General features: G+C 46.9%; 1 protein-coding gene across 1 annotated transcript; it reads left to right on the plus strand.

Moving 5' to 3' along the window:
* The first annotated feature begins 1,329 nt into the window (after nt 1–1,329).
* On the plus strand, nt 1,330–22,866 carry DET1 (DET1 partner of COP1 E3 ubiquitin ligase). Its single transcript, XM_034784490.1, has 5 exons — nt 1,330–1,428; nt 1,809–2,905; nt 12,735–12,925; nt 15,267–15,458; nt 19,728–22,866. Exons 2-5 carry the CDS (start codon nt 1,823–1,825, stop codon nt 19,915–19,917), a joined length of 1,656 nt encoding a protein of 551 aa, XP_034640381.1. The 5' UTR covers nt 1,330–1,428; nt 1,809–1,822; the 3' UTR covers nt 19,918–22,866.
* The last annotated feature ends 2,353 nt before the right edge of the window (nt 22,867–25,219 follow it).

A 25,219-nucleotide genomic window follows, 5' to 3' on the forward strand; every position in this document is an offset into this window, starting at 1 on the left:
GGGAAATGCATTTTAAAGGGTGATTAAACTATACAAGTAAGAGGAAAAACCACTCCAAGTTCTCTCTCCTTATCCATCTCTCTTGAATCTAAGAAGACAAAAGAATCCAGCTCTTTGACTTTGGGAAGGATCCTGACCTGAAGATTGGTCAGTAATGTTGTTGGAAGCATATGGTAAGAATTTTACCTTGAACCAGGCCTAGTTTTTAAAAGTTTAGTACAGTATCTTTTTGTCTTATAACCATTTTTTACTGAAATGCTTTAATACTTGTACTCACGTAAAACCTCTCTCTTTGTAGTCAAATACAATTTTTTGTTCTTTAATCAAAATTAATCTAGTGTTGTGAACTGTGTGGGTAATTCCCATTAAGGTGGCAAATTGTATATTGTTCCTTTGGGACAACAGACCTTTGTTATCTGATCTGTCCAGGAGAGGACAATACATTTGGGGGGGGGGGGGGCAGGGAAATCCAGAACTGGGTGTGTGTTGGGGTTACTCTGCATGTGGTAATCAAGGCTGCTGGAAGCCAGAGTGTGGCTGGTGTTTGCTGACAGGCTGCTGGGGTCAGAATTGCTGGCCCAGGACTGTGGCTACACACAGACCCTCAGGGTGTGCCCTGCGTGCTGTTTGGCAGGAGCCCAGGTTAGGAGCCACAACAGCAAAGCATTGTGTGGCACCCACGGTTGAAGGGCAGAGGTGACACAGCCCCTCGCTGCTCTGGATTGCCCCCCAAAATGTCATACAAGGGAAATAGGGTAGTGCCCAGGTATTACTGCAGAAACACTGGCCTCAATGGGCAACCCAGAGACGCAGCCGATGGGCAGTGGGAGTGTGCACCTGGGAGAGAGTTCCCAGTTCGCATGGGGTCTCCCCTACACCCGCCGTGCCCCTCAGAGCCAGACTCCCCCCGGAGTCTGCCAGCAATGGCTGTAAGGCGAGGGGTCATGCTATGCGTACGGGAGGGACTGGGGCGGGCGCTGCACCCTGGGCAGGGAGGTGCCTGGCATGCCTGAGGGGCACAGCTGGCTCTTGGGGGGCAGGGAGGGGTGCGGTGAGTACAGCTCCCTACTGGGGTGAGGGGAGGTCCCCTGCACTGCTGGGGATGTGGGGCGCATCTCCCATGATGCCCGGCTGCCGTGGGTGCCATGGTCCCTGGCGGCTCTGAAGGGCCCTTGGTTCCCCCAGCCCCGCGGTGACTCCTCCGGCCGCCAGGGGCCACTGTCTGCCGGCTGCGGCTGACACTCGGCTCCCACCTGACGCCACGCCCCGCGGCCTCCGGAAGCACTTCCGGGCTGGCGCGGTACCCTCTTGCTCTCGTCACCAAGGCTGAGGCTGAGTCGTTAGCAGCGGCGCCTTGGCGGAAAGATGGCGGCGGCCATAGAGTGACCGGACGGCGGAGGCGTCGGGATCCCGCTGCGGCCCGGAGAGGTGAGGAGACGCGCGACGCCCACCAGCGCCTCGGCTCCCGCCGCCTCGCGCCCCTCCCGGGGGACCGCGGCCCTGCAGCGCCCCGGCGTCTGGAAACCGCAACCTCCGTCTGCCGGGGCGCCCAGGCCCCCCTAACTCCGTGAGCCTCCCACCCCCGGGCCCTGACACTGGGGTCGCCTCCGGGGGAGCCTCCCGCGCCCGCTCTTCTCAGCAGGCATCTCCAGAGCACCCCGCCTCTAGGGTCCCAGCTGTGTTACCCTTGCGGTGCCCCTGCTCCCCCAGGAGACCCTCTCCCATCTTCCCCCCCCCCCCCCCCCCGGTCTGGTATAGGGTCGTGCTGCTCCCTGTCCAGTACAGCGGCCTCTGTGTTTCCTTCCCAGGGAACGATGAAGTGATGGATCATGACGCTCCGACCATCAGGCCCCGCAGAATCCAGAACCAGAATGTCATCCACCGCCTGGAGCGCCGAAGGATCAGCTCTGGTAAGGCCGGCACCCACTGGCACCAGGTCCGGGTCTTCCACCAGAATGTCTTCCCCAACTTTACTGTGGTCAACGTTGAGAAGCCGCCCTGCTTTCTGCGCAAGTTCTCCCCCGACGGGCGCTACTTCATTGCTTTCTCCTCGGACCAGACCTCCCTGGAGATCTACGAGTATCAGGGCTGCCAGGCAGCAGAGGATCTCCTGCAGGGTTATGAGGGAGAGATCTTGGCCAATGGCAACGACCAAAGATCTGTCAACATCCGTGGGCGGCTCTTTGAACGTTTCTTCGTCTTGCTTCATATCACCAACGTGGCCTCCAATGGTGAGCACTTGAACCGCGAGTGCAGTTTGTTCACAGATGACTGTCGCTATGTAATTGTTGGCTCTGCTGCCTACCTGCCTGAGGAACCTCACCCCCCATTTTTTGAGGTTTATCGCAACAGTGAGTCGGTGACCCCTAATCCCAGGTCCCCTTTGGAGGACTATTCTCTGCATATCATAGATCTTCACACAGGTAGACTGTGTGACACAAGGACATTCAAATGTGACAAAGTCATCTTGTCTCACAACCAGGGCCTATACCTGTATAAGAATATCTTGGCTATTCTCTCCGTGCAGCAGCAGACTATTCATGTCTTTCAAGTGACACCTGAGGGCACATTCATTGATGTACGGACTATAGGTCGCTTCTGCTATGAGGATGATCTCCTGACCCTCTCCGCTGTCTATCCAGAAGTGCAGCGAGACACTCAGACAGGGATGGCAAACCCGTACAAAGAGCCCTTCATAAATTCTCTGAAACACAGACTGTTGGTGTACCTGTGGAGGAGGGCAGAGCAGGATGGGAGTGCGATGGCAAAAAGGAGGTTCTTCCAGTACTTTGATCAGTTGAGGCAGCTGCGCATGTGGAAAATGCAGCTGTTGGATGAGAGTCATCTGTTTATTAAATACACCAGTGAAGATGTGGTCACGCTGCGGGTGACAGACCCTTCACAGGTAGGGCCTTTCCTCTTTGGGCAGTTTATTGCTTTGTTGAGATTATTCCCATGCAGAAAAATACTATAAGCTACATTTCTGGTCTAAGTGCTGATTTGGGTCTTTGAGTGTTGGGTAGAAATGTTCTGTTCTCCACAGTATATAATTTGGATCCTGTTATGAGGGGCCTTGGTGGTATCTTTGATGGTATTTAGTAAGATTCTCCCTCACAATGTCAAAATTTAATAGAAATTAGAGAGAGAGAAGACCAATGTGGTTATACAATTTCATCTTCTTGCAAATGCAGGATTGTTTTCTATACTACACTTATTGAAGCTTTGCCAAGTTGTTGTTGTTTGTATTTTAGTAATCAGGATCAGGGACCTATTATGCCTTGCATTGTACAAATACAGGCTACAAAATAGTCTCTGTCCTGATAAGCGTACAATCTGATTAGAATTGTAAATGTCCCAAGTGACAGTATTTCTGCTTCCGTTGGGACACTGTTCCACAGCTTAATGGAACTCATGATTGGGATTTGCTCCATAAAACTCATTCTACATTTTTCTTAATTTCTTCCAGTTATTCCTAATTATATCCTACTGCTACCCTACATATTGTAACCTTTTCCCATCTTTGGTATATATATATCTTTCAGTTACCTGTAGAGAGTCATCCAGTCATTCCCCATCAGATGTCTTACACAAACTATACAATTAGTTCTTTAATTTAGCTTCTTATTTCAACCCCTCCAGCCTGCTGATCATTTTGTTCCTTTTCCCCACTCTCACCAGTTTCTTTCTGTTGAAGGGTGCCCAGAACTAAACAGTGCTTCAGAGGCAGTCATGCCAGAGTAATATAAAGAAAGGACTGTTCACTTCCCTACTCTGTGGTCTACAGACTCTGCATGTGCCACCCCAAACTGACCTTTTTTTCTTGCCATATTGTATTGCATAGTTGGATCTCTAAGCTATCACTGCTTTCTAGATGCTTCTCTCCTATTAGGTATGTGTGTTTGAGTATTTTTCATATGTAATAGCTGACATTTTTCCAAGCTGAATCTCACTTTTTCTGCTTACAATTCTAATCTCTCAAAGCCTCTTACTATCTTTCTGTCCTGGATGGTATTTGCAACACCCAATTATTCCTGGAAGAATTGTGTACCAAAAAATTAAGAATTCTGCACACAGTATTTTAAAATTCTGTAAAATTCTGCCTATTTTATTTGTCAAAATAACAATATAACCAGTTTCAATTATTTTGATAGTTTATTTCAAAATACCTGTCAGCAAATATGTCTGTAACAATACAGACAACAAAAAAGATTCAGGAAATGGTTTTTGACAAATAGATTCCTTACTAGGCATATTAATACAGAACTTTGAGTAATAATTAATTTAAAGTACAATACAGAAATGTATTTCCCGCACCCCTCCAAAGCAGTGCAAAAGCTTTGGGAAGTTGGGGGTAACGGAGGAGCGGAGGGAGAGGGAAGTAATTGCTGGGAAGGAGCCTGGGACAGAATCTGGAGGGTTGTTGGGTGTGGGTTGGGGAAGTATGGAACAAGGTGTTTCTTTTGGAGGGGGGCAATTGTTTGGGAGTTGGGGAGCCTCCCCCATGCAGACCCTGGCTGGCCCCTAGCCTCTCCCATTCAGTCAGGCACATCCGAACCTATCCTTGTGTGTCCCTGCACCCCCACACCCTATTCAGCCAGGCATATCTGCAAATATGCCCGTGTCCCCCTGCGCCCCCACTCTCCTCTTTCCCCATGTGGCCCTGCATCCTCAATCAGCTATGCATAGCTGCCCCATCTCCATGTGTCCCTGCACCCCCCCTTCCCATTCACCCAGGCATAGCTGCCCTTATTCCCCTGTGGCCCTGGACCCCCATTCCCATTCAGTCCCTGGCTCAGTGTTGTCGCCCCACTAGCTCCTGTGCCCCTGCGTCCAATCTGTCTCCCCTCACTAGCTATTATGAACCCCAGTCTGCATGACCCCTCCAGCAGCCCCATGTGCCCCACTCTCTGCCCCTCTCATCCCCCCATTCCATGCCTCCTTACCTGGCCCTGCAGGCAGGGTGCTGTAAGGAAGACAGCATCTGCCCCCTCCCTCTCTACGGTTGGCTGCTCCTGCTCATGAGCCAGTTGCCCTCTCTTCTGGTGGGCAAAAGATGTAATTGTAGCGTGACCCCTCACATGACTTCCCTTTGCCTTCCTGTCGGAATCCATTATTTTGCGGGAGAAAAAAAATCTGCTGGGGACATTAATTCTGTGCTTGTGCAGTGGTGCAGAATTCCCCCAATTTAGTATCATCTGCTATCTCTAACTAATATGTTGTTGACTCCCATTTCCAGGTTGGTAATGAAGTTAAATCAGACCAGCTCTAATGCCAATCTCTGTGGTAGACATCCCTTACCCCTCTGCCCGCACCATAACACAACATGTTTATCATTGCCTTTTTTCCTAGAGATCTTCAGTTTTCAGTCCACGTGAGATTGGTCTGAGACTACTTTAAGTTTTTTAATCTACTTAATTCCTTTCATCTGCTTATTTTATAATTCTATTAAAGATGTCTGCAAGAACTCTTTCTAAACTTGCAGTGCTGCTCATTGCTCACTGTTCTGTTTTCTCTGGAAGTTTCGTGACTCCCTCCCTGCCCCCCTCAATATTTGTCCCATTGTTTTTCAAGGGCTAGAACAGGGGTCGGCAACGTTCGGCACGCGGCTCGCCAGGGTAAGCACCCTGGCGGGCCCGGCCAGTTTTATTTACCTGCTGACGCGGCAGGTTCGGCCAATCGCGGTCCCCACTCGCCGCGGTTCGCCGTCCTGGGCCAATGGGGGTGGCGAGAAGTGGTGCGGACGAGCAATGTGCTGGCCGCGGCTTCTCGCCGACCCCATTGGCCCGGGACGGCAAACCGCGGCCAGTGGGGACCGCGATCGGCCGAACCTGCGGATGGGGCAGGTAAATAAAACTGGCCTGGCCCGCCAGGGTGCTTACCCTGGCGAGCCATGTGCCACAGGTTGCCGACCCCTGGGCTAGAAGTTGGAATGAATGGATGTTAGCTGTTCGCTTTGAAGCTTTCTTTGTATGTTACTTCTTCCATTGTGCACATACATTAGTCTGCTGTAGAGTCACAAAGAATGTTAAATCAGTGGTTCTCAAAGCTGATCTGCCGCTTGTTCAGGGAAAGCCCCTGGCAGGCTGGAACGGTTTGTTTACCTGCCCCATCCACAGGTTCGGCCGATCGCGGCTCCCACTGGCTGTGGTTCGCCGCTCCAGGCCAATGTGGGCTGTGGGAAGGCGGCCAGCACATCCCTCGGCCCGTGCCGCTTCCCGCAGCCCCCATTGGCCTGGGGCGGCGAACCTTGGCCAGTGGGAGCCACGATCGGCCGAACCTGCAGACGCGGCAGGTAAACAAACCGGCCCAGCCCGCCGGGGCCTTCCCTGAACAAGCAGCGGACCGGCTTTGAGAACCACTGTGTTAGATTGTGCGCACTGTTTATTATTGTAAAGTAGTTGAGGACTGAGTGTCTTTTGTAAAAGCAGCATTGAAATATTTGTCTAACAAATACATATAAACAACATGGATATTGCAAAGATATTAAACCTTTGTCCAAGTGGGTTGCAATTTGGGATGTTTTGGGGCCCACTTTACTGATCCTGGAGTCTTGAGCTCTGTCCAGTGGCCAAAAATATCATAAGCCTTCCTGATTAGGTGAATGCAACCAGTTCTCTTGGATCTGGACTTTGACAGGCATTTGTGACTGGTCATTGCAATGCTCTCTAGACCAGTGTTTCTCAAACTGGGGCCGCCGCTTGTGTAGGGAAAGCCCCTGGCAGGCCAGGCCGGTTTGTTTACCTGCCCCGTCTGCAGGTCCAGCCGATCGCGGCCCCCACAGGCTGCGGTTCGCCGCTCCAGGTCAACGGGAGCTGCTGGGAGCGGCAGCCAGTATGTCCCTTGGCCCGTGCCACTTCCCGCAGCCCCCTTTGGCCTGGAGCAGCAAACCACAACCACTGGGAGCTGCGATCGGCCGGACCTGCAGACGCGGCAGGTAAACAAACCGGCCCGGCCCGCTAGGGGCTTTCCCTACACAAGTGGCGGCCCCAGTTTGAGAAACACTGCTCTAGACTGCTTCCATTTGAAGACCGCTTAGACTTCATAGCTGATGCAGATCGTGGCTGGCTTGAAGCCTCAGAGGCAGGTAGCGGACTGCACTGGTTACTCAGGAGATGAACTTAGCTTACCATTTGTTTCTGGGTCCACTTCCAGATATTTGATCTGTGAAGCTCTGTGTAAGTTCTGGCTATCTGATCAGCTGAGGCATTCAAGATAACTGGTTAATAGGTTCTAGATTTAAGCATCTGTGGCAAGCTGTTCTGTGTGTAGGGCTCTCAGTTGTGGAAAGTCTTTCATTTACTTCTGTTTTGAGAGAGCCAGAGCTTATTGACAATTAGGCCCATCTCATCTCTTAGGTCAGTGTTTCCCAAACTAGGGCTGCCGCTTGCTCAGGGAAAGCCGCTGGCAGGCTGGGCCGGTTTGTTTACGTGCCGTGTCCCTCGGCTCGCGCCACTTCCAGCAACTCCCATTGGCCTGGAGCAGTGAACTGCGGCCAGTGGGAGCCGCGATGGGCCGGACCTGCGGACGTGGCAGGTAAACCGGCCCGGCCCGCCAAGGGCTTTCCCTACACAAGCGGCGTCCCAAGTTTGGGAAACACTGTCCTAGGTTTTGCATAAGGAGGGGTTGGTATTTAGGATATTGGGTTTTTTGGTGAGTTGAGAGGAAAAAGTTAAGGTTTTAATTTTTATTAAAACTCACAAAAGGTTGTTTTTCAAATGTTGTACATGAAGCTTGAGTTTTGATAAATACATTTATGCATCTAAATAAACAAGAAGTAATACAAAGTAAAGCAAAAATGGTCACGTTTTAGATCTGCCAACCTGGCCACAAGGTCCCTTCTTCATGCTCTGCCATTTCCACTGCTCTTGGATGGTTTCTATGGCAGCTGTAGCAGGGTTCTATATTTAGTGAAAATTCTGTTCTTTCCTCTGCACTTGAGTCTAACCTTTCCTTTGTTTGTTTGATTATGTAGTGAGGCCTAAAATTATGATACAGTTGAATATCTACATCTGGTTTCTTTTCTCCCCTCCCCCCCCCCCACTTTTTGGGATTTGCGCTTTACATTGGCAGTGATATAGACTAGATGATTTAGTAGGTTTTTTCCATTTCAATTGTCTGATTAACACAAGCACAAGTAGTGGGATCCTATATTGAAAGTATGGAAGATGAATTCTCAGTTATTCAGATGGATCTAGACATGACGCGTTCTATGGAAATACTGTGTTTTTCTAAATAGCTATGTGGTTACCTAACTTACGCCAAGTGTATAGCATAATGTCCCACCCAGGAACTACAAGTGGCTTTAAAATATTATTTGAGAAACGTTTCTCTGGTTTAGCACATTTCATAGACCCATAATTGCAGTAAATACAGAGATTCCCATAAAAGAAATACACCTCTACCCCGATATAACACGAATTCGGATATAACGCGGTGAAGAAGCGCTCCGGGGGGGGCGGGGCTGCGCGCTCCGGTGGATCAAAGCAAGTTGGATATAATGCAGTTTCACCTATAATGCGGTAAGATTTTTTTGGCTCTCGAGGATAGCGTTATATCGGGGTAGAGGTGTATCGCACAATTGTAATTTTGCAGGGTGGATTTGATTTAAATCAAATTGATTTAAATCACTAGTCAGAAAGACTCGATTTAATCATGGATTTCTACATAAAAGTGCATTCTTGTTGGTTGTTATAACCTTAATACATATTCTTCACAACTCAGATAGATGTAGGTTTCATTTTTAGAAGGTACACACTATACATTTTTAAAGTGATTTATTTTGAAAACTTTTCAGATTAGTTTTACAGCTATATTAGAAAATGAATGATTGTTTGGTTATTTCATTTACCAAAGGTAATTGAAGCAGATATTTATGAAGTCATTGGGAGATGAACTATCTCCAATTCAACAGGTTAATCATTAATATTTGGAGGATTTTCTTGCCATGCTGTATTAGGAGGAGCACATCACCAGACAGACATTTAAATTATTTTATGTAACTAAAACAACGTTATGTATGCTGGATTTTTTTCTTCAACAGCAAACATATAGTATTTTAATAAAACAAGCGTGAATTTTTGAATTTAGTTAAACATTCAAGTTTTTTAAAATCAGGTTTGTTTTTTGTTAAAATTGTTTTTAATTTAAATAGTTAAATGAAATATTTAAAAAAAATTAATCGACTGTGTCAGCCAGGTCAACATGAGAACCTTAAAATATTGGCTTCTGCAGCTAACTCAGTCGTCTTCATCTTCATTTTCCTGTTTGTTCATAATCTGGAAAAGAAAAACAAGCTTTCCTGCTTTTTCAGGTCCCAAATGATTTCTCAGTTTGGAATGAATTAGTCCAAAGGAAGAAATATTCTTTCTATGCCGGCAGAAGAAGCTACTGCTTTTAAAAGTGAGATTATCACTTCAACAGTCTCTGAATCCAAGTGCTTAAGTGACTTCCACCAGTTCACTGGTGTGACTTTCTTTAAAACATCATCAGCAAACATATATTGCTTGAAAGGTTCTTATTCCCAAACTGGGTCTCTTTTACGGCCTGCTGCCATTATAGGTTTTCCCTTCTAGTGAGAGAATGGTGTGGTAGATCTCAAATCAATCAAGGCTACACTCAGAAAGATCTCAAGACTTCTGGAATATGCTGCTCAACCAGTTTCACTTTTGTTTCTACTGCTTGTCCCTCCCTTCTCACATTTATCTCCAGACGACTTCTTGTCCAGATCTATTCCGCCCCCAACAATCTTCTATTCGTTGAACTTTTTGAAACTTTGTACTTTTAGAGAGAGGTAAGGAAGTGACTCTGTGTACACAAATTCGCAGAGGGACAATAGGGTTGAGGTCTGTTATTTCTCACCTCTATATATTATGTATTTTAAAACATTTTTGCTGTTAACAAGCATGTTATCGCTGGAGATACAAATCCACAGTTTGAGAACTGCAAAACTAAGCATCTCTGATGGTATCTTTTAGACTGAGCCCCATTGGATAGATAGAAAGATTAACCTAAATAATCTATACAGAAGCCCCTGGAATCCCATAAAATTGGTTCCCTAATCCATGAACTATTGGAACTCATTTACAAAACTTTTCTTAAACATTACATTAATATATTGTCTCATACTATAGAATTAGAATTTATAATCCCTATTCCATAATGAGATATCTTTGAGCTATAATGTAGGGTTACCATACGTCCGGTTTTTCCCGGACATGTCCAGCTTTTCGGCAATCAAACCCCCGTCTGGGGGGAATTGCCAAAAAGCCGAACATATCCGGGAAAATGCCGTCCGGGCACTTCCCCTCCTGCGGCTGCTCTGCTCCTCCCCTGACTCTTCGGCTCTGTTTAAGAGCCGAGCTGCCCGAGCGCTACCGGCTTCGGGCAGCCCCCTTGCCTCCGGACCCTGCGCCGCCGAAGAGTCAGGGGAGGAGCAGAGCCTCTGGCTGCGGCGGCTCTGCTCCTCCCCTGACTCTTTGGCTCTGTTTAAGAGCCGAGCGCTACGGGCTTTGGGCAGCCCCCATGCCTCTGGACCCTGCGCCGCCGGAGCCCACGAGGGGAAGTGCCCGGCTGGGGGCGCAGGGTCCGGAGGCATAGGGGCTGCCCAAAGCCCAAGCGCTACCAGCTTCACGGTTTGCCGGGCAGCCTCCAGACCCTGCGCCCCCGGCTGGGCGCTTCCCCTCCCGGGCTCCAGCTGTGCTCGGGAAGTGCCGGCCGGGGGCACAGGGTCTGGGGGCTGCCCAGCAAACCGTGAAGCCGGTAGCGCTTGGGCAGCCCTTTTCGCGTGGCTGGGAGTGGGAGGGAGGAGGGACGGAGTTGGGGCGGGGCTGGGGGTGGGGAATGGGCGGGGCCAAGGCCCCGTGGAGGGTCCTCTTTTTTTATTTGTTCAATATGGTAACCCTATATAATGTATCTTAATTAAAACTATCTTTATATGGGCTTTTTCCTCAAAAAGCATTTTATCAAAAAAATCAGATTTTTTTTTTTTAAATCATTGATTTTTATCCACCCTGTAATTTTGCAATCTTTAAAGTGGTAAATATTTGTACAGGAATGAGTCAAGGGTAGTCAAGCCCTTCTTCTTCTCCTTCCCTCTGCACTTCAATCCTATAGCCCAGAAGGACTTTTTTTTTTTTTTTTTCAGGAGGTGGTGATTTAGCTAATAGCTCAGGTGATTGGGAGTAATGTGTGGGTATTTGGAAACTATCCGTTTCCCCCATTTTCTGAATAGTCTAAGTACAATGTGTCAGTAACAGCTCCCTTGAGAGAGAAAACTGGATAGCGCGGACCAACTTCTCCCAAACCAACACAACTCTGTAACAAGCCATGGGCTCGATATAGTGATAATCCAAACTCCGCCCCATTTTGAGAGACCCGTCTGAGTTCTTCACTCCTTCTTCTTCTCCCCAGCCCACAAATTATCCTATAGGGTGAAGTCTTGAGGTGCGTCTGCAGCTGGGTTTCTTTTTGTAAAACGAGGCCAGTCTTGCTTTGTGAGTATATCAAGGTGGAGTCTACAGTCTGTAAGCATCTAATATAAATGGAAATCCTAAGGTCTGAGTTCATCAGGATTTACAAAGGTGCTACTCTGTTGCTATATGTTGTTAGAGGTCATGCATGTGACTCGTATCTGGGTTTGGGCCACGGGTGGCCAAACTGTGGCTCGTGAGCCACATGCAGCTCTTTTACCATTAAAGTGCAGCTTGCAGAGCCCACTATGCCTCCCCATTCTTCACCTACCAGACACGGGGAGGAGAGGAAGCTCAGGACCTCTGCTTTGCAGTGGGATGGTGCGGGAGGGGCTTCTGTCCAGTAGAGGGTGGGTCTTGGGGCTTCAGCCCTCCAGGGCACAGCTGCCAGGGCTCGGGCCTTCTTCAGGAGCAGGGCTGAAGCCCCAACCCCTGGCTCCCAGCAGGTGTGCCCTGGCTCTTGAACTTCTGAAGATTGAAGATTGTTGTATGTGGCTCGGCAGGCCAGTAAGTTTGGACACCCCTGGTTTGGGAGTTAGTGTCTGTAGTGATTGAGTAACCTTATCGAGGGAAAAAATTACTGCAGAAGTACCTGAGTCATGTTTTGGATTTACAATTGCAATGGCACCTGGAAATTCTTGGATAAGAGTGTCAGTATTAAAAAGAAATAGTTATTGTCTTTCAGGCTTTCATTTCTACACCAGCATGGTACCTGGAGGGCAAAACTTTTGCAGGCAATGTTGGAACACAATGCACTAAAAATATCTCATCTCTGCATGCTGGAAATATTAAGAGTGGGGGAAAACAATAAATGCCAAAAAAAAAAAAAAAAGCTCTCAGCTCTTCACATACAGGAAAAATAATTTGTTGCCAGCCAGCACCTGGTTTAAAATCACTTCCCCAGCAGGAAAGAAAATTAAATCTGCCACTTTAAAAAACATTTTATATTTGGTGGGGAGTGAGGAAGAGAAAACAGAAATATTGACGTCCAGTTTGAAATGAAAAATTGAAAGTGTGTTTAGTTCCCTTCATAAATAATTACACTGTAGTGAATAGGCTGGATAATCTGGTACCCTCTGAGGTATTTGAATAGCATAATGAATTTGTATAGTGAATGTGAGATTCTCCTACATTGCAGAGCAATCATGGGTAGTCTTTTGTGTGTGTGCTGTGTGTATCGGGGGGGGAGGATTCCCAACTAATATAGACCCTGTATTGTCTGTCTGCACTCTGTTGGAAAACCACTAACTCTGCTCCTCTCTGCAGCCTTCATTCTTTGTTGTGTACAACATGGTGACCACAGAGGTTATTGCTGTGTTCGAGAACACTTCGGATGAACTACTGGAGCTCTTTGAGAACTTCTGTGACCTCTTCAGGAATGCCACCCTGCACAGCGAGGCTGTCCAATTTCCCTGCTCTGCTTCCAGTAACAACTTTGCCAGACAGATCCAGCGCCGGTGAGCCATTCGGAGCATGCCTTATACCATATAGGTACATGCTCAACACTGCCAGCCAAAGGCCAGTATCAAATAGCTGTAACAACCTTGAGAAACATAGCTCTTTAGTGACTGACTGGTATATGAGTCCATTCTGAACATGGCACATCTCACCACAGCCTTATGGTTCTGAAATCTGCTGAACACTCAAGGCAGAGGCAGGGTACACCTGGTTCTGTATTCCACATTCACTGTCTTGTTTGGTCTTCCATGCAAATGGTAGACCAAGGCTAGAAAGTATACAGTGACAATCTAAGCATCCAACCCTAGGGGGAGAGATTTCTGAGGGAAGAATGCTGCCAGCACACCTTGTATGCTGTGACTTCCTCTGAGGCTGTTTAAGTGATGCTCTCTGAGTATTAGGACCCAAAGCTAGGATTTGTTAAACCCAAAATGTCACCAAATTTGGGATTTATTTTGCCAGACAGGTTTCCCCAAATGTAATATGAATAAAACTCTGTGTTTGTGGCATTTTCTACAATTTCAGCAAAAAGTATGCTGTTCCTTTTTTCAGTTGGACCTTCCTTTCCTGTGTGAAAGTAAAACTGACCAATCTAATGTCACAGTGAAAGTGGAGTGAGATATAAAAGTAAACAAGGCTTCTAAAATTCTTTTAAACAGACTAAAGTCATGTTAGTAATGCAGGTGGTGATGTTTCTAAAATGTGGTCCTAGGAATATGTGGTGACATACCCAAGTGTGCCAGAGCCTCTTGTACTTCCCACAACTAATTTAACTTCAGCATAACTATGTAGTGACCATTTCTGCCATTGCTTATAGGGGAGACTTCTGTTGATTCAAGCTGTTGAATCCATGCAAGCGAAGGAGACTTAGTCGTCCTGTATATTTCCATAACTCCCACTGGGGATTCCCTACTGCGTGTGAGGGACAGAACTTAATGCAAACATATGAAGTGCTGCTCTTGTTTTGTAGCTGAAACCAGAGGCAAGAACCTCTTCAGCCTTCTGGTTGGTGGTGGAGCCTATAATGGGGCTGGTGATGGGGTGGTAGGGTGCTTGTTAGATAAGTAAACACAATAGACCCTTGCCCTGAGAGTTTACAGTCCAATATAAACTGTTCCTGATAAGTGGCTCTTATACCGCTGGTCTCATAAAAGTTGGATCTCGCTACCAGAAAGCTCAGATTCTGCTTACTAACTTGTAAAGAAGAAAAACTCCAATGCAGATAAATCTTTTCACAGGAAAGAACGTTTCAGACTGTGCTGAGCTAAACAGCTGCAGGTTTCTCTTCGAGGTTGTTCTTCTTCTACAGTTTCTTCCCTTTGTGCCAGGGGTCGGCAACGTTTGGCACGCGGCTCGCCAGGGTAAGCACCTTGGCGGGCCGGGCCAGTTTTATTTACCTGCTGACGCGGCAGGTTCGGCCAATCGCGGCCCCCACTGGCCGCGGTTCGCCGTCCCGGGCCAATGGGGGCAGCGGGAAGCCGCGGCCAGCACATTGCTCGCCTGCGCCGCTTCCCGCCGCCCCCATTGGCCCGGGACGGCGAACCGCGGCCAGTGGGGGCCGCGATTGGCCGAACCTGCCGCGTCAGCAGGTAAATAAAACTGGCCCGGCCCGCCAGGGTGTTTACCCTGGCAAGCCGCTTGCCAAACGTTGCCGCCCCCTGCTTTATGCAATCAAAACGTAATGGTTGGGGAGAGATGGATTCCCAAGTCCTCCTTCAACCTCAGGAATTCAGCTGTTAATAGCACAACCTTCAGGCTTCACTGACAATGTTTACAATCTTTGCAGTAAAACCTGGATTGATTGATTAAGCTGCTACTCCATCTCTCCCCATTTCTGATCCTGTACATTTCCAGTACTGCAGGGCAGCTGTAGCCAGATCTTGTGGAATGACAAGTTCCTATCCACTTGTCAGTCCATAGTTCCAAAACAGAATAGGAACACTGATTGTGGAGCAGGTAAAAGGTCACCAGAATTGAGACTGATGGTGTATTAGATGAATTATAACTTCTGAACTTAGTAGTACACCTCTACCCCGATATAACGCTGTTCTCGGGAGCCAAAAAATCTTACCGCGTTATAGGTGAAACCGTGTTATATTGAACTTTCTTTGATTGGTTGGAGCACGCAGCCCCGCCCCTCCGGAGTGCTGCTTTACCGTGTTATAGCCGAATTCGTGTTATATCTGGTCGCGTTATATCGGGGTAGAGGTGTACTGATTTTTTTAAACTGCTGCTGTTTTGATTTTTGTTATCTCTATCCTTTTTGAACACTAATATATCTACATTGTGCCATTTCCCTGTGCGCTTTGCAAATAAAAGCTGTCCCTTTGTGTGTTCCAGGTTTAAGGACACTATTGTGAATGCAAAGTATGGAGGGCACACAGAGGCTGTGCGGAGGCTGCTGGGTCAGCTCCCAATCAGCGCTCAGTCTTACAGCGGCAGTCCTTACCTTGACCTCTCCCTCTTCAGTTATGATGACAAGTGGGTGTCAGTCATGGAACGGCCAAAGACGTGTGGAGATCACCCCATCAGGTATGAAGAAGAGTCAGAAAATTGCACATGGCTAGGACTGAATGCGTGTTTCTCAGAAATGTACATGTGTCTCGACTGTGTCTCAGACTGAAGTGTACATATAGGGATGTTTCCCTTTTCTCCTCCTCTGTCCCATTCCAGCAGAGTCCTTGTTTAGATTATTCCGAAGAGACCAGTAAATTAGGAAGCTCTGTCTTTCCTCTCCTATGGACTGTGCCTATTTTACATATGCACATTTACATTTGGCTCTTTCAAAAGTGGAGTTGAAGCGCATTGGTCATGTTGAGAGGCAGAAATGGGTAGTGAAACTTTAACATCCTTTTATATGAACATTAAATTCCCCCTCTTCTCAGACTCCAGCCTTTTGCTATATGACAGCCAGCATGCTATGGTTGCAATGTATGAGTCTGCTTTGCCACGGCAAGAAAATGCTCGTTTTGGGAGGTGGGGCTGGCCAGCACTTATACAAGTCTGATTTGTTTAAATGTCTTTATATGTTACCCATAACATTCACAGCGCTGGTTTGACTGTCTTCATACTCCGTTGTCTGTAACGCACACTGAGAAACTTAGAAACCAAAGTCATCTTTCACTATGAACTTTATTCCTCTTCATTTAACAAACACTGGAGTCTGTGGTCCCCTTTTCCCTATCGTCTCTTGTGTTTCTCATGATTTGGAAACCTATAATGCATAAGAAACTTGCTTGCACAGCAGAACCTTTGGTCAGACCTAAGGGCCATTCTGCTTATATCTGTCTGTGCCCTATTAACAGGAATATGCCTAACCTTGAAAGTAGGGAGGTTTGCAATGCTCCTTGCAGACTAACAGGGAGCTTGCACATTTCTATCTTGGGCGTGCACAAACTGTTTCTGTTTGTTGGCCACAGCAATGGATTTCAAGAATAGCTGTTTGGATTCTGGCACTTCCCCCACCAGATTCAAAACGTTTTAAGGAAGATCATACTTTGGGCCTAAATGTGCTGAGTGTCCCAAGGCAGAAAACTGCACAGCTCTTAGTGCCTGAAGAGTGAAATAAATCCTACATTTTGTGAACAGAGAGAGAGATCAAAGAGTTAATGCTGCGCTCGGTGACTGCCCTGATGTCAGTGTTTTGATCTGCCCAGAGAGATGGGGAAACTGGTCGCAACCACCAACTTTATTGCTGTCCACGGTATTCCCTCCTGCACCATGCACACTATACCTGCCTAAGATTTGGGAACTTCTGACCATTCATACACACACAATCCCCAAATCATAGCTATTTAATTGATTTCCCGTGTACGGTTTGGTTTGAACTCACTCTGTACAGTCTGCAGAAAAATATCTGCTTCTTTTCCTGTCGCTGTACTTGATGTTCAGACATCTCACTGGGTGGTGTTTGTCTGCATCTGCCAACCTTTGTGCAGCTGCTACAGACAAAAGGGAGTAGGACTGCAGACATTTGCTGTGGTCACGTCTTCTGTAGTAAACAAAGCAAACTACCACCTTCCCTCTCTCCCCTGAGTAGACATGTAGCTTTGCGCTTTAGAAGCTCAGGTTATAAAATGCCAGAGTCAATCAGGACTTGAATAGGGGTTTGGAGCTGTGGGGGGCTCCTGTTTCCTAGCTGCCTGCTTATAGTATGCAGGGCAATTCAACCGCAGAAGTAACCCTTAACCCTTCAACAGCTGGAAAAGTGCTGCCCTGTTTCTCTCACACAAGACCATGATTAATAAGATACAACAGTGGCCCATCATGCAGAAAACGGTTTTGAAATAACGATGCATTAGCTTTATTTTCTCATTACTGGTAATGTAGGATTTATAGTGACAGTTCCATGCACCTGGCATTGGCACAGAGCCCATCAGCAGCCCAAGGTACACTCAATCTATATTTTATTTTATTTTTGAGGTCCGGTAGTTGTGTCCTGCACCATCTCGGCACCCACTCATGCTGCCTTTAGCTTAACTCCTCCCCACTCTTAGTTTTATTGTCTCTCTTCCCCTGGAAGGCTGCAGCAGTCCTCTCTCTCAGCTGCTGGAGTGGTTAACATCCTGCTTCCTGGCCTCTTTGCTGATGGAATGGCTTCAGGGCCTTTTCCCCAATATCTGTTTACAAGAGGCTTGGCAGCAAACTCACAGCAGGGAACTACAAAGCTTGTGAGGGAGATGCATGGGCTGCCAAATCCTTAACACAGCAACTCCTGTGTTAGGGGTTAAAGCTTTTAAATCTAAAGGGTTAATAAGGAGCCTACTTAAAGAAGTGGTCTGCAGATAAATTTACCATTTCTGTACAATTTGAAAAGGCTGGTCTTGTTGTTTTTATTGACACAAGGTCTTCTATTTCAGTGCCTAGTTTATCCACAGAGTGAGAGTCCATGGAAATGGCCTCTGATTGCAGAGCACTTTTTAAAAATACCAACCCGAGCACATCTTTGAGATTACCTGAGATTACAGGGAGCTCATCTTGAGTGTGTTTAAATTACATTGAATTGTGGAGAGAGTAGCAGCCCACAGGCCATGTTTTAGTTAGAAACCAACCCCCCACATGCCTAGTTCTGTGTAGGAGGGAGCTTTTTGGAAAGCCAACTACTAAGATTGTAGCTCTTTTGCTTCATTCTTATGTGTAATTGGCAGGCCAGTTGGTTGGCACTCTTATTCGGGTGAGGAGTGAGATTGGAGAGGAGAATGGCATGCTAGAAAAATGCAAGGAATTTAGCAAGCTGCATTATCAAAACCTGGAGGGTGTCTGATATTGAAAGAATCTGTCTGGAGCCATTGCTGCCAGCTAAGAGCTGTGAGTGTATCAGGCTAGCAGGTGGTGTTGGGAAGAATGTGCTCTGATACAAAAGCAATTTTGAGCTGAAACCAGAGGCAAATGCAAACAACCAAAAGCTACAAGGCAGGAAGGAAATGGAGACAGATAGGAACAGAATGACCATCACAAGTCTGTGCTCGGAAAAAGGTCCTTATCGCGGAACCAACTTCGGGGCCAGTGCTGATGGATTTGTGTAATAACAGGAGGCCATTTGGTTTTCAAATTATCTGAAGAACCCACCGAAGTATTGGGTGGAAGGTGAAGTTGCAGAGATCCTTGTGTTCTCCTAGAGATGTAAGAGGCGCAGCTTGAAACAGCATAACTCTTGGACATGGAGAGGAGTTCCTCCAGAACACAGGAAAGATCAAACAAACAAAGGAGTGCTAGGCAGAACTCCCTTTAGAGGCAGCCAACACTGCTCTGCTTATGGGTCAGAAAGTCAGTGAAGAGCAATGTCCACTTCTTACCTGAGCCACATTGTAGAGCACTCCAGGTTTGGGGAGCAAGGGTCCAATCTGAGTCTCAGAGGTGGATCTCTGCATGGTAGTACATTGGGTGATTTCTTTCCCTTTCCAGATCATCCAGATTTGCTGTGATCACTGCATTTGGCCATTAAGCGACTTTCTCCTAGACTCTTGCATTGACAGTTTTCACTGGAAATCAGCAAGTGAAATTAGCTGGGAATTGGTCCTGCTTTGAGCAGGGGGTTGGACTAGATGACCTCTTGAGGTCCCTTCCAACTCTGATATTCTATGATTCTATGATTCTATAAGTGACTGTGAAGTCTGGCTGTAAAGTAGTGTAAGGCACCCTAGAGCAAAGTCAAGTCCTGTAGCTCTCTTACATCTTCTGAATGGGGACACAGCGAGGGGACATGATGTGCGAGTAACCAAGTCACATAGCAGCAGTGTGGTGTTGTGAAGTCTTTTTGGTAGAAAGGGAGACACACAATGCATTCTCACAGTTAGAGAGTGAAGGCTGTTATTTAAAAGTTACTAAAAGGAATGGGTCTGTATTCTCATTTGCAACTCCCATTATGACTATGGGATATGTTTGCATCAGTGGGATGGTAGGGAGCCAGTATGTATTTTATTAGGGATAAAGCCTTTTGCTTCTAACTGTGGATCCAGAAGTCAGAGCCCGCAAGAATGAAATACAGCCCTTTGCAAGAGGCTTCTCTCATTTACGGCACTAAAATGAGTTAAAATGTTAGAGATTAAAAACTTCTACCCAGGAAGGGACTTTCCCTACGTGACCTTCCCATCATTTGTATTGCTTAGTCAATGCTACGTATTGGCCTGTGCAGGCTGAGTCTGTCGCGCCATCTTGCCAGCATTCTTTTGGGTAAATTCCAGGGATGGAATAAGGAGCAGTCATCAGTGGCACCAGTCCCTTTTCATGCAGAGTTCAAGATGGCAAAACCAGTGAGCAGGAATAGACCTAATCAGCATTCTCTGTTTCTCTTCCTTACAGATTTTATGCCCGGGATTCTGGCCTTCTGAAGTTTGAAATCCAAGCAGGACTCTTGGGCCGACCCATCAATCACACAGTACGACGCCTGGTTGCATTCACCTTTCACCCCTTTGAGCCCTTTGCCATCTCAGTGCAGCGGACTAATGCAGAATATGTTGTTAATTTCCACATGAGGCACAGCTGTACATAGTACAATCCTGGGCTGGGGCAGCTGTTGCCATCATGGACACACCAAAGCCGGACACTCATGCCTTCTAGGAAACCAAACCATTGCTCACCTACAGAACCTGACCTGGAAGCCCTAACCAACCAGCATTGTTCCCCAGCGTCTGCAGCTGGCACTCGCAAGCCATTGAAAGAGAATCCCGTTGTGCTTCTAAAGAAGCCATCTTGATTGGAGATTAGTCTTATGATAATTTCTTTCTATAGATATCCAGTTCATATTGCCAAAGCCCCTTGTTGCATTAAACCCTGTCTTTTCCCACACCTATTGGTGAACAAAATGTAGCTGAGAAACCTTGCCTGTTTCTCCAAGGAGTGTCTTCTTTTCTCTCGCTTTGTCTGTTTTGTGATAGGAAAGGCAGAGTTCACAAACACTCCTTCTATACCGGTGCCCTTCTACTTAGTCAAGACGAGTACCCATCTTACAGAGTAGGACTAGAAGCTATGGTGGTGGGGTTTTTTTTTATTTGTACCTTTACTGTTATGAGGAAACGAAACTAGTTCTTGTGACTCACACAGTGCACTCAAGCCACATCAATATGCAAGGCATTAGGGGAGAAAGGTCTCTGTTAGTGGGATGGTCTAGTAGTTAGAGCAGGTCACTGGAATCAGAAGAGATGATTTCTGTTCCTGACTCTTTAAGCAAGTCACTTAATCTTTGTGCCTTAGTTTCTAACCGGCAAATGAGGATGTGACTGAGCCACTTTCTGTAAGCACTTTGAGCCCCTCAGATGAAAGGTGGCAAGTACCAAGGAAGGGAAACCAGAACAGCTGACTGCATGCCTAACGTGTGAGCTAGGCTGTAGGGTGGGAAGATGGGTAGCTAGCAGCAGGAATGCATGAGAGAGGCTTGGAACTTGAGAGCAGTTTGCCCTTTGGTCCCTCGGTTAGGGAAAAGAGCTGCATGGACCGGGAATGTGTCCCCAGGGGTAGGTGTCATCCTCTTCCCTCATCCTGCTTCTGCTGACAGGGTGGGAAAGAGCCAGCCCTAGTCTCTGGTGCATGCCAGGTACATGAATGTGCAGAATGTCTGACTTGTGGCATCCTTGTCTTTTCCATTGCTACTATGTGATTCCTCAGACTGTAAGATTATAGTCACCAGGGGATAACAGGGTTAGACCTGAGAGAGATGATTCCAGAATGTCTGCATCTGTTTGGCACTGGAATGTCACGGTGCTTGCCTTTCCCCTGATGTTAGAGGACAGCTAGGCTGGATTTTGCACTGGGAGAAGGGGAGACTTGGATTCATGTGTATTGCTGGGAGCTTGTAGCTGAAGGTCTGACTTTGCTGACTTACTGCTGCCTGTCCTCTCCTGCTTCACACCCTGTGAGAACTGGGGGCGAGGTGGCAAGGGGTGCCAATGGGTGACTGTCTGGGATTGAAGCACAGCTTGCTGGTCTAGCGCTGTACGCGTGAAGCAAGATTGACTTCTACGTTGTCTGAGATGTCTGCAAAATGAGCTGCTAGACTTGAATCCAGAAGATGTGCACCTTAATGCCTCTGGGTCTGAGCTTGTGCAGGCTTATATAAATGCTGGCCCTGCTTTGATCTGAAGATCACTTCATTGTTGGCTGCCTTTGTACTACAAGGTAGCACATGGGCTTTCTCGAAACTTGTGCATACCAAAAATGTGTATGTTGAGAGGGAATGTTGTCATCTTAGGCAAACACAAGGCTGGTGAAAGGTGCTGGATTGACACTGGAAACCGCTGTTCTCTGATGCACATGATGGGCCATGACAGGGCACTGTCCTTGAGGGCGCCCCCCTCGAAGGAAAGCCCTTCAGACTAAAAGCCCATTCATATCTGCTGAAGGTACTAAAAAGGGGGCCAGTTGTGAGTAATATGTTGTGGCCACTTGTCTGCTCAGAAAGTCCTGAGGTCACAAGCTCATCTCAGACATCACTGAATAGCCATCAGATAATCTTATTTTTGTCACTATTGACCTGGGCACGGTTTGGATACCTCACCTAGATGTGACAGGCTCCACATCCCAGCCTAGATTCCTTGAACCATCCTGTCCTTTGGATGTTTACAGCCCTCAGTGTAGTTCTTTTGCTCTATCTTCCTTTCTTCTGTCCTCCCAAACATAGCCCCATCTCAACACTATAAAGCAGTTTTTGTATAAGGATCTCAAAGCACTCTTACAAAGGTATTGCTGCCATTTTGCAGATGGTGAAATTGAGACTCAGATGAAATAATTCATATGACCTTGTGTAAACTGAGTATAGACTTGACTTCCAGTTCTAAACAGTAGCCCATCTGCATCTTTGCAGGATTGCTAAGGGCTTTCAAAGCCTGGCTATGGAAAATGTAGTCCTAGGGCAAGAATATATATTTCTTTGTCTTCTTTCCCCAGGGTATTTGTGCTGATGGGAAGTTTCTCGGGGCTGTAACAAATGACTTCAGGTTGGGAGGCCACTTGCTGAGGGAGGTGTCAGGACATGCATGCAGTAGTGCCTCATTCCTCTCCAGCCCAGAACACTATTTTATGGTTTTAGACTCTTTCACCTACAATCTGATTCTCAAACTCTTTCTATTAAAGCTCCGAGCAGGGAGTCTTCGCACATTGTCTTCTCGATAAAATGCACTGTAGCTGATAGATAACTGAGTTATCTGCTTTCTCGCACCAAAAGTTCACTCTTCATTACCCTTTTCCATTGTTAATGTATCTTTCTGTCTTTCCCAGAAGTTCTCAGCAGTTCCCATTAACTCCTTGATGCCACAAGCTAGCGGTCCCTCTCCCTGGAGCTCCAGATGGGGTGGAGTAGTGCTTCAGAATATCTCTGCTTTTAGTTGATACCGTTTCCTTTAAGTGGTATAAGTCAGTGGTTCTCAAACTAAAGCCGCCGCTTGTTCAGGGAAAGCCCCTGGCAGGCCGGGCCGGTTTGTTTACCTGCCGTGTCCCTCGGCCCGCGCTGTTTCCTGCAGCCCCCATTGGCCTGGAGTGGCGAACCGCGGCCCGTGGGAGCCATGATCGGCCGAACCTGCGGAGGTGGCAGGTAAACAGACTGGCCCGGCCCGCCAGGGTTTCGCCCTGAACAAGCGGCAGCCCTAATTTGAGAACCACTGGTATAAGTAACAACCATCTTCACAACTCTGCCACTAAGATGTGTAATCTCAGGCAAGTCACTTCCCCTCCTTCTGTTTCCTTATCTGTAAAAGGAGGTGATGTGGCCTCACTTTTGTAAAGCACTTTCAGTTCTGTGGATGAAAAGTACCAGATAAGTGCTAAATATTGTTTTAATGTGTTTCTGGAGGCACGGATTGATGGTTGTGAGGGGTGTGAACTGCACTGGTGCAGCACTGTAGATTCTGTGGCTGCTACATTTTGTATCTACAGTGAAGGATTAATGTTACCACAGGAGTGTGGTGAAAGAAAAGCCTGTCTCATTCTCATGCTTGACATTTTGATTCTTTTATTTAAGAAACAAGAAGTGAGGGAATAGGGTGGGACATATATTTTCTACCTAATATTTTTACTAGGTTAGGATGAGAACTTGTTAGCAACACAAGATAAATACCAGAATAAACAAGAACTTGTTTCATGAGTCTGACTTGTATCCTCTTTCCAAGATCTCCTATCAGATATCAGTGGTAACTTAAATCCTTTCATTAAGAAAAAACAGGGTGCATTTGTCTTGAGGAGACATGACCTATATGTGTAGGAGGGTCTGCATAAAGTCTAGGTTATTAATTCATTGTGCTGAAGTTTCACCTTAGAGCTGTTAAGATGCTCCTATGGACTCATTTGTATGGACAATGGTGTGAGCTAATGGCAAAGGTGGGACGCACTCCTCTCTCCCACTTTGGTGTTCAAGTTGCCAGCCCCACTTGTGAACATAGACTTTTTCCTTCTGCCTGTCCCTAGGGCCTCATCCTATGGCTATTTTATCTCCTCTCCCTGAGACATTAACATGAAAGTTAAGCCAATGTGGGTGGCTTTGCAGGGCTGTCACCAACACTTTTTAGTGTGGGTCAAAAATACTGGTGGGTTTTGTTTTGATTTATGCATTTTTTTTATTATTTTTTTTTTACACTGCATGGTCCTCCCAGGTGGAATGTGCCCCTGCTAGCTTGAACAGTGGCTGCCAGTGCACATACGGGTCCGATCTGAGGCTCCACGCCTTTGGATTTCTCGCTGCTCTGCTGCACTGGGTACTCAATAGCAACACTGTGTGTGTGCACCTCCATACTCTGTCTCAAGCAGAGCACCGGAGAGGCCGATATCTTCACTTCCTGAGCCCTTTCCCTCTATTGTGTGTCGGGTTCTTTATTCTACTGCTTCGCTTGAGCTTTGTGTCAGAATGACCCCACAGAAGCCCTTTGGCACTGAGCACTCCTCAATTCAGTTCAGTTCTGAACTAACTGGCAGGGAAACTCGTGCCTTGAAAAGACTGTGTGTTGGTTAACAATGGATCGACTTTATGCTTTCTGTGACTTTAGCCATCTTTGATCTGGCAGTCAATCAAAATAAGATTGGGTCAGTTGTGTGAGGATTATATATAGCTGTATTAAGTGACCAGCTACAGAAGTCATTGTGGGCTCAAAAATGCAACCTTCTGTACATCTGTGTATTCATCTAAAGGTAGATCCCTTCTCAAGCTTCCTTTCAGTTAACCTTGAAGCAGTGACTTCCTCTCCACCATTTCTTCCCTCTTCCTTGGCTTTGTTCCCTTGCAGTTCCAGTGTAATTATGGGAGCGTCCTTTTGTTCACATGCTCTCCAGTGTATCTGGTAGGCTTGTTTAGGACTTTTCTGACACAGGGGAAAAAACAGGTTTGTGACTTTCTGCAACTTTTTTTCCGGTCTTTCCTGTCTCTTCTCTTCCACCACCCCCTTTTATGGGAACCATTTCAACCCTGGGGGAAAGGGGATGAAGTCACTGAGGTCTAGTAAAACCGGGATTGCTTCTGTTATGTTTTTTCTAATTTAGAAGAGTGAACGTAGAAGATGTTTTGTAATCAATAAATCATGTGCCAAGTGTGATTTTCATGTTACTCATGCCATGTTAGGGTCCAGGTTGTTAGTGTGTCCTTGTGCCTTTCTGCCTCCCTGGCATCATGTCAAAAGTTGTTCTCTTGTAAGAGTAATTGTGAGAAATGTTTGGCTAAAAGAAGGCAATGGAGCGAGGGAGACAGCTACAAACTCCTGTTGCTGCTGTGCTGCAGACACGTGTGCTCTGGTGAGTTGTACAAAGTAAACTCTTCTAGAGGTAAGAAATCTGCATGACCCTGCCAGCTGCTTTGTGAAGTGACTGACTTCAAAACC

The sequence above is a fragment of the Trachemys scripta genome, chromosome 10 (genome assembly GCF_013100865.1).
Source record: "Trachemys scripta elegans isolate TJP31775 chromosome 10, CAS_Tse_1.0, whole genome shotgun sequence".
NCBI classification, from domain to species: Eukaryota; Metazoa; Chordata; order Testudines; family Emydidae; genus Trachemys; species Trachemys scripta.